At 35.7% G+C, this 15,231-nt stretch overlaps 1 protein-coding gene across 2 annotated transcripts in view; it reads right to left on the minus strand.

Annotated features, from left to right (window-relative positions):
• Positions 1 to 790: 790 nt before the first annotated feature.
• Positions 791 to 15,231, minus strand: part of LOC131026687 (uncharacterized) — a 29,004-nt gene continuing 14,563 nt past the window's right edge. The window contains exons 2-6 of one of the 2 annotated variants that reach the window (XM_057956615.1): positions 9,047 to 9,148; positions 1,598 to 1,701; positions 1,376 to 1,461; positions 1,203 to 1,244; positions 791 to 1,085 (exon numbers count right to left, since the gene is read on the minus strand). In XM_057956615.1, the coding sequence (XP_057812598.1) occupies positions 954 to 1,085; positions 1,203 to 1,244; positions 1,376 to 1,461; positions 1,598 to 1,701; positions 9,047 to 9,148 (466 nt within the window). In that variant the 3' untranslated portion in view covers positions 791 to 953. The remainder of the gene's footprint in view (positions 1,086 to 1,202; positions 1,245 to 1,375; positions 1,462 to 1,597; positions 1,702 to 9,046; positions 9,149 to 15,231) is intronic. The other variant, XM_057956616.1, reaches the window with a different exon arrangement.

Raw genomic sequence — 15,231 nt, forward strand, 5'->3', positions numbered from 1 at the left:
TAGACAAGATATAGCAGTAAGGCATTAAAATAGTCATTGCAGGAAGCAATATGAGGGAAAGCATCCCTGCAATTGGTGTGGCTAGATATGTCCCAATACATTAGATTAGTGATACAAGGATCATTTTCTTCATAACATCATAATAGTTGAGTTCTTATATATTATTTCTTATTTGAAGTTCTTATGCATTTTTTTTTTTAACAATTTTCCTATGCAAAAACATAGATCAGAATTACGAGGGTCACTTTCTGAATACCACAATAATAATTTGAGTTTTATGTCTTGTTTATCATTTGAAGTTCTTAAATCTTGTTTTGATATTTGACAATTTGCCTGTGCAGAAACACACACACATTAAACACATACACATGCAATAGTTTAGTTGTTAAGTATGCAATGACCTACGTCTATCATTTCCCCTTGATTATGTCTGCAAGTTTTTGCCATTTGGCAATAGAATTCACATACAGAATAAGAATAATATGGAAACAAGATGATTCTTGTGATTGGCAAGGCTGCAAAGATTTCACCATGTTAGAGCAGAAATAGTAAATTCTAGTTTCTGTATAAATAAGGCACAGTTTAGCTTGTGTCCTTGAAACACTCCTGATTGTTCTTATAAATAAAGCATGGTTTAGATCGTGTCCTGGAAACACTCCTGCTTATTGGTTTAAACATGTAGACATGCCTGCAAGGACACATACATCCCGTTCCTTTCCAGTGTCATACAACTTTAAATATCCATGTATATTAGATAACTTGAAAAATTTGAAAAGGCAAGATCACCATATGTTATGGTTTGATACTTTTTTTATTTAGATAAAAAAACATAATATACACCTTTACATATAGATCTGGAAACTATGATACATCAGCCAGTGTAGGCTTAACATACATACAAAAATGCCCAAATGGGAAAGCCTAAACTTAATTACAATGAATGAAAGAATTAGTTAAATTGATTTGATGGCGGCCACAATGATAAAAACTATGATCACAATTGCAACTATTAATAGAAACAAGTTGATCATCAACTGACACTTCTCAGAACATCTGCTCCCAAGCAAAAAGCTTTTATGCACCCCCTAAAATCAACCAACAAAAAAAAATTGTCAGGCAGAAGTTAAAGAAAGACAACTAATCTAGCAGCCTAGCATCCTAGACCTTGAGTTATATATCCACAAAAGATTTGTGAATCCTACCTGTGAAGACTGATTAGAGTTGCCATCCTTATCCACAGACTCCTGCAGGCATCCATCAAAAGAATATTGAAGAATCCATTGGGATACATCATAATGCATAACTCAAAAAAGAAATTTATTAAACATTTACACATTTATACATAGATGGTGTTACAGTTTACACCATTTCTTACCAGAAGTGGAATCTGCAAGTTGCTTTCCTCCTCAACGGATATCACCATATGCTTCTTGTCAGTCTCAGAACAAAGAGGCTCTTTGTCTGAATCACAGAACAAAATTTCCAGCCAATTTGATGTGAACACTTTTGTATTTTGTATTTTCTATGTAATCCATGCATGCATGGGGACTAAATTCAGAAACAACTTGAAAAAATAAAAGCGAATCAAATTGCACACCTTTCACATTTTGCCCTTGAAAATAACTAAGATTGCTGTTATTGGGACAAGTAACTTTCTCTTTCTCCAACTGCAAATTAGCTTTAGCATCCTGGACACTAGACCTGTACAGATGGTATAGGTTTTAGATTCCAGAATCTTTAAGCACATATACAACATTTACAGCTCAGGAACCAAAGTGTAAGTTAGAACTCTATCTACCAGACTACCACAAACAGATAGATGTTCACAATCATAATAATCCATGTTTCAATCAAAAACATAGACCGGCATAACATATTGTCTTACATATCCATACATATTATCTAAAAAGTAGGTGCTGAATCTCTAAGAAATGAACACAAAGCACACAGCTCTCCAGAAGGGAAGATGATGTCATGTCTTAAAAAAAGGCAGAATTTTTTTATAGAAGAATGCAAATCATTCAAAACTTTAAAATGTAAACTAATAATTTCTTTGTAATAAGAAAAAGAACAAGCACATTGATACAGTGCCATTCTGTGGTAACAAGAAGCAAGGGACTAAAAAGTAGATAAGACTCGATGGCCAATTTTGTCCTAGTGAAATACATTGTTTTTTGTAAGGAGTCCAGTACGGTTAGAATAGCAAAATGAAGGAATACCAGCACTGTAATAACAAACCTTTTAAAGCACATTACTTTCCAGCGAGATAAATTTGATAAGGAACGAACTTGTGGGAGGAGAGGAGTGGGTCACTGAGCAAGGGAATGTAGTACCAGGATTGCTTATCTATATCTTGAATTGGCATTTGTAGATCCAGTGCCACAGCCATCAAATCAATAGTCAAGTAGTTTGGCAGCGTAACAAGTGCATTGACATAGATTAAAGTTGTCCCTATTACAACCAAACAGAACAGTTCTACATTGCATATGTATAAATATTGTTTCACGATACATACTGTTATAGTTCTGGGACTCATCTATAAACTCTTCTTTATAGATGAAAATCTTCAGATAGAATACCTCTCTTTTTTATTGTTATTTTTTAAGATTTCCACTTCAATTCTCCAGGACATTAAATTTGTATTTTTAAAGGTTTGTATTAGATATATATCTATTTGAGTATTTTTCAGTTGAGTCATAAAAGTCAAGTTGGCAATAAAATGTCAGTCTTCAAATCAACCACAAGCACAAAAATGATGTTCCAGTTTCACATAAAACTGTTGTACCCAAAACTGGAAGTTCAAAGAAATAATGAATAAAGGTGATTTTTCAGACAGAAATTTGTGACCATAGCGCAAAACTTCAAAAATATAAATGAACAACAAACTTCAAAGAACTTTAGAAATTGCAATCACACTATTTTTGAATGAGGATTAAACAAAGCGTTTTTGGAATAACAAAACTGGAAAAGTTAATTAAGAGCACAATGTTATCTATTCCTCAAAAAATGAAAAGCTTAAGGTAATATACACAACCTACAGTTAGAAAATATAAGATTTGAATAGACTGCAACAGTACATGGTTCCGATTCTTAAGCATGTGAAACAGTTCAGCAGGCACTCTCTGCATTGAACAGCTCCATCTGAGTGCCAGCAACCAATACATAGATAACTATTGATTGGAAGGAGGAGAATGATTAGGTATTTAAGAGTGAGTACATTAGTTTTCTATCCTATATATAACATTCTTGCCAGAAAACAGGATCAGATTCTAGAATTGATGTAACCATACTTGCAAAACTCGGCGAGCAATTCAAAAACTCGCGAGTAATCGCGATCCATAATGCCGCGCGAGTTAATCGCGGAAATACTTGGGGCGATTTTTTTATATACTCGCCGCAATTTTTTTGGCAAATAATCACCGTTAATGGCCAAAACCCGCCCGAAACGCGGCACAAAATGCGAGAAAAACGCGACTTAAGTCGCAGGCAAAAAAAAAACCGAAGTCTTTATTCCATTTTGCGGCTCGCGCAACTCCGGAAGGCAAAAAACGCCACGCAATTTGCATAGGGTTTGCATTTGCACGCACGACCAGGTATCTTTTTGTATTGTTTTATTTCGAATACACAGTCATTTTGACTGTGTAATACACAGTCATTTGAAATGATTGTGTATTACACAGTCAAAATGACTGTATTGTTTGCATTTGCACGCACGACCAGGTATCTTTTTGTATTGTTTTATTTCGAATACACAGTCATTTTGACTGTGTAATACACAGTCATTTGAAATGACTGTGTATTACACAGTCAAAATGACTAAATGACTGTGTATTACACAGTCAAAATGACTGTATTGTTTGCATTTGCACGCACGACTAGGTATCTTTTTGTATTGTTTTATTTCGAATGACTGTGTAATACACAATCATTAGTAATTACAATTTACAGTCATTTCAAATGACTGTGTATTACACAGTCATCAGTCATTTGAAATGACTGTGTAATACACAGTCATTTGAAAATGACTGTGTATTACACAGTCACAGTCATTTCAAATGACTGTGTAATACACAGTCATTTCAAAATGACTGTGTATTACACAGTCACAGTCATTTCAAAATTCAAATGACTGTGTAATACACAGTCATTTCAAATTTTCAAATGACTGTGTATTACACAGTCATCATTACACAATCACAGTCATTTCAATTTTCAAATGACTGTGTAATACACAGTCATTTCAAATTTTCAAATGACTGTGTATTACACAATCATCATTACACAGTCACAGTCATTTCAAATGACTGTGTATTACACAGTCATCATTACACAGTCACAGTCATTTCAAATGACTGTGTAATACACATTCATTTTCAAATGACTGTGTATTACACAGTCATCAGTCATTTGAAATGACTGTGTAATACATAGTCATTTCCAAATGACTGTGTATTACACAGTCATTTTCAAATGACTGTGTAATACACAGTCATTTCAAATGAGAAATGACTGTGTAATACACAGTCATTACAGTCATTTCAAAATTTCAAATGACTGATGACTGTGTAATACACAGTCATTTTCAAATGACTGATGACTGTGTAATACACAGTCATTTTCAAATTTTGAAATGACTGTGTAATACATAGTCATTTTCAAATGACTGATGACTGTGTAATACATTAATCATTAATGTACATTGTAATTAATGACTGTGTATTACACAGTCAATTGTGAAATACTCATAGTCATTTGAAATGACTGTCAACTGTGTAATGTCAATGTGTATTAAAGTATTTCATTTAAATTTAAATTTGAAGTTAAAAACTTAAAAAAATACACAACCAATTAAAAATTTTAATTTTAGAGAGTCCTCTATTAATAGATGACTGTAAATAAAATACAGTTATACAGTCATTGTAATTTTTGGATGTTTGTGATTTTTTTTGGTAACAATGTTATTTATCTCTAAATGTTGCCTCTCTTTTGCTAGGTTCTTTTCCACATCTTTTTGAAAGAAAATGGATTCAGCTTCTACAGTTAAAGTTGGTGGCAAAAAGAGAGACCCTTGTTGGAAACATGGGAGACTAGGTCCAAAACGAGGAGATGTTTTTTGCAACCATTGCAAAAAAATTGTAAAAGGTGGCATTAATAGGTTCAAATATCACCTTGCAAAAATTCAATGCCGAGATACCACAAGCTGTATGGAATGTACTGAAGAGGCTACGAGAGATGCAATAGCAACGCTTGAAGCATATGATCAAAGGAAGGCAACAAAAAAGAGAACAGCAGAGGCAATGGCAGCCCCAAGGGCAGATTTGAGTTCCATGGGGTCACATACAGATGTGGGGACATCTGGTTCTTCCCTTGGGCCACGGATACGAGCAAAGGGAACTTTGGACAGCAACATGGAAAACTTCTTTATTCCACGTACCACTCCTGGTGCACAACCTGGATTGCTTGGCACTGCATGGAATAAAGAGGCTCACCAACAAGCCAAGGTGGCGTGTGCTAGATTTTTTATCTACAACGATGTTCCATTCAATGCTATTTCTAGTCCATCTTGGGACCAATTGGTCACCGCGTTGACTGTGGCAGGTAAGGGGTTCAAATCCCCAAGCCGTTACGAGGTAAGTGGACCGTTATTGCAGGATGAGGTCCAAAACACTCATGCATTAGTGGAAGAGCAAAGGACTATTTGGGAAAAGAATGGCTGCACCATTCTTTCTGATGGATGGACAGATGGTAGGAACAGGACACTCATCAACTTTCTAGTTGCTTCAGGAGGACAGTTAGTATTTTTAAAATCAATTGATGCCTCCAATGAAGTGAAGAATGCGGAGACCTTGTGCAACATGTTGGATGAAGTGGTGATGGATGTGGGAGTGCAGAATGTCATCCAAGTTGTGACTGATAATGCAGCTGCATATGTGGCAGCCGGCAAACTTCTAATGGCTAGACATCCGACATTATTTTGGAGCCTTTGTGCTGCCCATTGTCTTGACTTGCTCCTTGAGGACATAGGGAAACTAAGTTGGGTAAAGAAAGTGGTTGAAGATGGAAGGAATATCACCAAATACATCTACAATCACACATGGGTCCTGAATCTTATGAGAGAGCACACTGAAGGTAAGGATCTTGTGCGGTCGGGGGTTACACGCTTTGCTACCAATTTCCTCACCTTGCAGAGCATACTTGCTACATTGCCCAACTTGAAGCGGATGTTCGTGAGTGAAAGATGGTTGGGGAGTCCTTATGCTACAAAGCCTGAAGCAAAGAAGGTTGTGATTGCCATTTTTGATACTAATTTTGCCAAGATAGTGGAGGAGATCATCAATGTAAGTTTTGAAACTTTAATTGATGATTTATTATTTAATTTTCTAATATTTCAATCTGCTGATTTTGTTAGATTTTTTATATCTAGGTGTCGGAACCGTTGGTGAGGGTGCTACGAATGGTGGATGGGGATCATAACTCCATGGGGTATCTATATGAGGCCATGGATAAGGCCAAAGAGGCGATTCAACACTTGTATGGGTCAAACAAGACCAAGTATGAACCCATATGGCGCATAATTGATCGGAGGTGGAACCATCAACTCCACCAACATATTCATGCTGCTGCCTACTTCTTGAATCCCAAGTTTTTTTACTCTCCGAGTTTCAGAGCAGATGCAGAGGTTAGAATTGGCCTTGACACATGCATTCGGAGATTAGTTGATGATGAGATCCTTCGAGACCTGATACTTGATGAGTTGCAGAGTTATAAGAAGGCCTTAGGGGAATTGTTTTCTTCACCTGATTGCAAACGTAGGAGAGCCACCTTACGACCAAGTAAAAAAAAACATATGTTTAATTTTTACCATTTATTTCTCTCTTTAAGATTATTGAAATCTTTACAAGTTATAAATCACATTTTGTATCCTTGCAGATTTGTGGTGGGAAGATTATGGTGCCACAACGCCTAATCTTCAAAAGCTTGCCATCCGCATATTATCACAGCCTTGTAGTGCTTCTGGTTGTGAGCGCAACTGGAGTGTTTTTGAGAACATCCACACAAAAAAGCGCAATAGGTTGACTCAACAACGCTTGAATGATCTTGTCTATGTGCGGTACAACATTCGATTACATGAGAAGAAGGTGCTAGGGCAAGATTCACATGAAGCACTTGACTTGGATGACATTGATCCATATGCAGCAGAATGGGTTGCTTCTCTTGATGATGTTGATAATGATTTGGATCCATTCCTTACTAATGAGCAGTTGAGTGAGTTGGAGAGGGCAGGAGAGGAATGGGATGCGGAAGTGGCAGCACGTGAGGAGGAGCAGGAGGTTGATCATGCAGCAGAGGCACCTGTTAGTGTTGAGGATGTTGCCACTACTTCAGCACCACCCACCCAGCGGCCACAATCTGTTTTGAGCTTTAGTCGTAGACGCAATTTATGATTTCTTATTTTCATTGATACCAAACTTTGAACTTGATATGTAATCAGAATTTCAGAGGTTCTTGTTTTGTGGTCTATGACTCTATAACTCTATGAGACTGTCACTATGATACGTTGATATGTATTGAACTCTTATACATATGTTGCACTTGGTTTTTGGTTTATGCTATGATACTTGCATTTGTTGCTATGTATTACCAAAAAAATTTGATTTATATATCATGGAAATCATATATGTTATACAAATTTGGTGTAAATGTGTGTTTTTGAATTATATATAAAAAAAAAATGTATTTTCAAATGTTCGATAAAGTTGCCGAGTTTTGCCGAGTTTTTTGCCGAGTTTTGGCGAGTCCCGAGTTTTTAAAATTTTTTGGCCTTGCCGAGTTATTGCAAAATCCGAGTTTTTCATCTATGGATGTAACAGACCTTAAGGTGGCTAGTAGGAATGAGCTAAGCACTCTAGCACCTCTCACTACAGATGAAAAAAAAATCATACAGTAGCAGCTGCATAGCATCAACAGAAAATAATCAGATTTATAATTTGATAACAAGCATCACATGGTGTCCCAATTCTTGAAATTCTGTGAACTACGAAAGACAACCGACCATTACACTAAGATTTTGGAAGAGTTTCTGTCTAGCTCAAACACATGAAAACCCATTATCTGCTACTTGCCCCTTTAAGGAAGAATGATAAGATTTACAATGCATACCATGGAATACCCGGTACGGTACAGAAATTTCTGAATAATATTATAATAGTAAGATTTATTCAACCAAAAACCAAAAGCACCTGCTATTAATATTGTACATGGATACTCCAAGATACAGAATTAAATACCAATTTGTATCAATCAACATATAAGCTTATGACTAGAATCTAGAAAAAAGCATTTTAATATCCAAAAAATGTTATCTTTCAAGAAGTGGTCCAAAGATAGGCATATGAATCTGACAGGCTACCAGTGCACTAATGAAAAATAGCTCTCCCATCACCAAAAACAATATAATCATTACACAGTCCTTAAGTTGTATCTCCTTTGTAATTAGTTTTTGAAAAAGGCCTTTTCCCAGGATGTGCAAAACTGGAGAACCTGGGAACGGATTCCGGGTAAATAAAGTGAGTACACCATCTTACAATGCCCTTGATATTCATCCCTTCAGCAAATTTATTACAGGAAATCTTGTTTCCCTCATCAAGGATTGCATTATTAATTTCCTAAAGAGAGCACAATCATCACTTTTACATATAAAGCTTAAACATCATATATGGCAGAACAATGAAAAGAATCCAGTATATTGCCTAGACATTCACCAACTTTCTTCTTTAAAATTAAGGTATGTATTTGAACCTAAATAGAAAAAAATTAGAGTGAACTAATTGTTCCAACTTCCTTCCCATCCTTTGAACAGTGTTTCATAAATGATTTAGCAAGTACTTTGGTACCAAGAGTTTATGCTCTTAGTGTATTCTGCTTGTAGATTGTAAAGGGAAGCTATTCGGTCTTTGAAATAGTATTTAAAAGAAATTCAATATGACACAATGGGAAAGACCACAAACAATGCATTTGCCCATAGATGGAGCAGGTGGATAATTACTTCTTGGAAGACTGCAAGGTGCATAGACTGAGTGCCAATTGCTTTAATTGTTGCCGCATATCAAGTATCATATTTTTCCGGCTGTGTAAATCCCTCTCACTCCTGCATATCTCACCAGTGTGTCAACCTTTCAATCATATAACTTTTTATAAAAGAACCTGTCAAATGTAGTTTGCATCTGAAGAAAATTTACTCTAGCAAAAAGAAAGTGTCTCAAATAACATTTACAGTTTTACACAATGTCATGGTAATGAATAATAAATATTACAGAGAAAGTAAACTCGCACAGGAATTTTGCAATGCAATGAATTATAAATGAGAGAGAACAATGCTGATTTTATTTTACATTTCCAGATTACAAATAGATAACCAAAAATATTGAGAAGTTTGCAAAAAATGTCACTATAATAATAGGTAGCACAAATATGATTTTTTATAGAACCTCAAACAATTCAATCTTTGATTGAAAAACTTAACAATTGTATGAACAGTTGTCTTCCCAATTCAGACATTAAAACCTGATAACTAATTTGCACAAATACAGATACACTATCCATTTCCAATATATATACAACATCCAGTATCCATTGAAGGAACAACAAAATTCTAAATAAAACTTGGATACGAAATGACAGGATACAATATCTATAAAATTTTAAACTGCATGGGATATATCACCATGTTCGAATTCGAATTCGAAGTTCGACAGCTTTGAAATTCGAATTAAGTTCGATGAGGAAAAAATTCGAAATGTATAAAATTCGAATTAAATTCGCCATATGTAATTTTTTAAAATTTTTAATAAATATATGTAATATATCTATAAAATTGCCTAAATAGTTTAACATTGATAAATAGATTTGAAATCATTACAAAAAGATGACACATATTAAACAACAATATAAAATATAAACATTATAAATTTATAAATAAACATTATAAAGTATAAACTATTAATTTATTAAACATTATAAATAAATAAATGTGTATTATGAATTTATGTGTATTTTGTAATATTATATTGTATAATATAATAATAATATTAATATTAATATATTGTTAAACCTTAAAAAAATTTAAAAAATATAAAAATATATAATATAAAATTAAAAACTATTAATATAAAATTATAAATTATATAATAATAATATTCAACAACATTATAAACATTATAAATAAATACATGTGTATTATGTGTATTTAATAATATTATATAATATAATAAATATAATAATAAACCTAAAATAATTTAATTATAATGCTTCCCACCGCCTCTTTTGATAGTCGCCGCTAACGCTGAGAGTAGCGGCACTAACTATTAGAGTGGTAGCCGCAATCCACCAATATTCCTTTGTGTAGCGGGCGGTAGTTATAGTTAGTTTCGTTGTTGTCGGATTATTGCTTGCCACTATCGGCTCGGTCAAGTCTTCGGGTGCTTGCAAGCTCGGAACATAGCAATGGCGACTGGAACCCTAAAACGCAAGAGAAACCTCGACAAAACCCGTGACTGCAACTCTGTCCGTGGCCGCCCGTATTTATTAATAAACCTCGACGAAACCCTAAAACGCAAGAGAAAAAAACGCTTTTCGTCATCCCTAAATTTTTATTCGAATTTAATCGAATTTTTTAGGGTTTTTATAGAATGTTTCAAGTTCCGCGAATTTCGAACTTCAAGGTTGAAATTCGGCCGAACCTGGTGACTTAGTAATTATATATGTTATATAAAGAACTTTTTTATTTAAAATAAATATAGTTATCGATTACATAAATTAAGTTACCAGAAAAGGGAAACAGGTAACAGTAGGAAACCTTGGAAACAAAATAGCATGTAAACATTCATATAACAAGGAAAATTAAAATTAAAACTAAAAAACATAAATATAAAATTTAAATTGAGCACACATACATTTTTTGCTAAGTTACCGGTTCGGGTTCGGATTCGGATTTGGATTCGCGGGTTCGGCAAAAAAAAAAAACTTGGGTACGGGTACAGGTTCGTCCGTATATATATACATATATTAATTATAAATTTATATATATACACATATATTATATATATCTTCAATATATACAATCCATACAAAAATAAAATATACAATGTGACTTTCCATACATAAATCATAAATCCATAATTGCCAATGCCAATAAATATCCATATATCGCAAATGTTATCAGTAAACTAATAACTAAAGTCTAATATCATATTCATAATTTGCAAAAAAGATAATATTCAAGTTTCAAGTTTCAAAATGTGAATATGTCATGACACAATAAAAATTCAAATTACAAGCCATCTATGGGATTTAAATTCCATATTCATCTTCATCTGAACCATCCAACCCAAGCCCAAGGTCATCAAGTGGTTCAAATCCAGCATCAATTGAACCACTATCGAATGAAATGTCACACCCACTAGCCAAGTCTCTCTCAAGTTCCATAGCTGCCTCATCTATAGAGACTTGGGCAAGTTGTGCAACTGTAGCATCTAAATCAGCACACTCAGGGGCTAGATCCCAATTCCTTGTTGCACCCACATTATATTCAAGGTCCTTATGTGACAACAAACGAAGGTTGGAGTGTACGTAGACCAAATCCTCAGCTCTCTTTGCACCCAAACGATTACGTTTGACTGAGTGGATGAAGGAGTATGTACTCCAATTCCGCTCAGCTGAAGAAGAACTTGCAACCTGTTAAAAGTTAAAACATTATTAGAAATTTATAAATTATAAAATAAAAAAATGATAGCATCAAATGGAATCGGAAAACTATAAAAAATAAAAAGATACATACTTGGGAGAGAAGTTTAATTGCAAGAGGCTGCAAGTAAACGAAGCCTTGACCATGTACATAGCACCACTCATCAGCATCCATCCCATATCTAGCATTGAGAGCTACAACATCATGATTTTTTGTGGATACAAATTGGCCAAACTCCTTCATGACAACATTTCTTGTCTCCTCATCTTGATATATCTTTTTAAAGGCAGCTCTATAGCCAGAAGCAACCTCTGCATCTCTATATGGTGGTACCCTCCTTGGTGTTGCAAGCATCTCTGCACTATAAAATTTTGGTGTCAAAGCAAATGCCAAGAGATGTAAGGGATTGGTCATCTTGTTCCAACGGTCAACAATAATATTTTGCACAACTTTGAAAAATGTTTCCATTGGGTCATTTACTTTTCTTTTTATTACTTCTCTTATTTTCTCCACCATGCAATCCATGCCATCATAAATCTCACCCAAACATGGGCGATCAGTATCAGCATACCTAATCATGCTCATGATGGGCTCAGTGAAATTCAAAACATATTCCACATCATCCCACCATTTCTCACTAAGGATCAATGCTCTTACTTTTAGAGCTCTTTCTGTCTGGGCCTGCTTCCATACACTCCACAATCCGTTGATGACCATAGAACTCAAGGCCTCTCGCACCTTCACAAGTCGTCTTAAGACGAGTGAGTGAGATGCAAATCGTGTTTCAGCTACCTAACATGACATAAAAAAATACACAACATATACCAATTATAAAAAATTAAAAAATTAAAATTAAAAATTAAATTAGTAATTACCTTCAACAACTCCAACTTGGAGAAGGTCCTAAAGATGGCTTGTGACATATGATGATTAGTCACAAACATTTGAATCTCCTCGCCCTCCTCGTACAGTTTTTTCACCCAATCAATTTGTGTGCCAATCTTTTGCATGATTAAATTGAGTGAGTGGACTGCACATGGTGTCCAAAAGATGTGATCGTATGTAGCCTCCACTATAGTCCCCGCTGCCCTACAATTTTTAGCATTGTCCATTATGACTTGGACAACATTTTGAGGCCCCACCATGTCAATGCATTCTATGAGGATATTGGCAATGAAACTTGCATCTTTCACTTGCCCCTCACAATCCACCGCTTTCAAAAACATTGCCCCTTTAGGGCACATTGCTATAACATTGATCAATGGCTTATTTTTACAATCTTTCCATCCATCAGAAACGATGGTCAAACCTGTTTCCGGCCATGTATCTTTGATGACTTTCAACTGTGACTCTACGGATGCTTTCTCCTTTGCCAATAAGGTGGTTCTCACCTTTTCATACCCTGAACAAACATAATCAGAAGGTGTGTTGCTAAGGGTATGTACCATGTCCCGAAAGTAAGGTGATCTAACAAGGTTGAAAGGAAGCCCATTGCCATAAATGCAACGTCCAATGCTCTGATTTGCAATCTCTCTCATTTCATTTTTGAAGGCAGTATCCAATGGGCCTCTTTTCCGTGAAGCCACAACATTTTGATTCTCTAGTGGAGCAACTGGTGGTTTTGGCATGAAAGGATGCGATCCAGCTGGTCTTGTGGAGCCAATACTACTAGAAGGCCTCGTAGTCTTCGAGCTTGACTGGACAAGAGGATGATCAGTCTTTGCTTTGCCACTTCTCCTATCAGCTTCCTCTTGTTCTCTAATATATTCCAAAACTAGAGCTTTTGGCAGCCCCTTGCCATCTGATCCCTTACAAAATTTTATTCCACGCCCGGGGATGAAACAAAGGTGGCCTTTCACTCAATAGTATGAGCTGGTATACTCAGTGCCACAATGGTTACACTTCCAAACAAAACCCCCACCACCAGACGCTTGATCATTGTTGTATAATGCCAAAGTGGTGAATCTTGATCAATTTTAAAGGGGTTATTTTCAGTTCGGGCATGGGCAATTGAACTAGAGCTTGCACTTGCACTTCCAATTTCAGCCATTATGTATGATTATATGAATAATGCACCTAAAATAAAAAGAGAAAACACAACATTATTGAAAAAAATTGATAAAATTTTGGCATTATAACCCCATACTATGCATACAAAGTGTAAAAAAATATACAAAACTTATTTAAAAATTTTTAGAAAAACTTAAAAAAAAAATTAAAAAATTTGAAAAAAACTTGTAAAAAAATCAGATTCACTCACCTTTGATGACTAAATCTTCCTTCTCCAGTGATTCCTATGCCTTTTATGCGTGTCTCACATCTTCATAGTCTCTACCTTCAAAGAAAAATGCAAAAACTAAGAAACCCGGCTTTAGAGAAAAAATCTTCAAAAATGCAAATAGAATGAGTTGAATGAATGTTTTGATGCATGAAATGCATCATAAAGGGGCGAATTAGGGTTTAATTATTAATTAACTATTTTTTTAAGTACTTTTTTATTGGTTTTTATTGTTTTTTGACCCGTGGGCCCCGTTTTTGGGAACCCACGGGCCTGGGTTCACCCGGGTCCTCCTGGGTTCGACCTGGGTTCCACCCGGGTCCTTCCTAAGTGGCTGGGTTCCTTGTGGGTCCTGCACAGGACCCACAGGGAACCCAACCACCTGGGAAGGACCCAGGTGGAACCCAAGTCGAACCCAGGCCAGACCAAGACCGAGCATGAACCAGGACCCGGACCCAAGCCTAAACCACAAGAACCGGTAACTTAGATTTTTTGCAAAAAAATGCGAGAAAAGCATGTAAATAAAGATAGACATAATTATATAAGGATTTAGTGAAAAAAATATGCAAATTACTCAATATCATCTTCCTAAATCTGCACCCTCGAGGAGCGATACCTATGGGGAATGGCAGACTGTGATCAGCAAGAAATAGAGAAAATGGAAAAACAATCAGGCTCTGCAAGCTTGCATGGACCCCTGAGGTAGACTCCCACGTGGAGGGCATGTTATCTATCCTAGAAATTTACAGCAAGGTTCGGTACCAAAACAAATATCGGCAAGAAAGCTTTCTTCTATGCCTCTTCCTAAACCAAATCTAATTAGCAATCATCGCCCCCAATGGGTGTTTGAAAATGGGGCATGTGTGGATAAATGCCTGAATATCCACCATAAATCCAAAGCTGCGGTTCGGTTAAAAGAGTCACTAATAGAAAATCTGGCAAGAATAACAAGAAATTTGGGCTAAACAGAAGCCGGAACCTTGGGTATCCTCCGGTTTCAAGTCCAAATGCTGCTCTGGGAAAAATTAGGGTTTTTCCATCCAATAAAGCGAACAAGGAACCAGTTTCACAACCTAAAGCCAATTGTACTATTGAAATTTCTTCATCGATGCTCAACCCGATGTGGAACCTGTATTACAGGCTAGGGCTTTTGGTTAACTGGAACGGTAAGGTTTTCCCGACTCGGGAAGCAATTGACTGGTGGTATTCA

Source organism: Cryptomeria japonica, chromosome 1 (assembly GCF_030272615.1).
Source record: "Cryptomeria japonica chromosome 1, Sugi_1.0, whole genome shotgun sequence".
NCBI classification, from domain to species: Eukaryota; Viridiplantae; Streptophyta; class Pinopsida; order Cupressales; family Cupressaceae; genus Cryptomeria; species Cryptomeria japonica.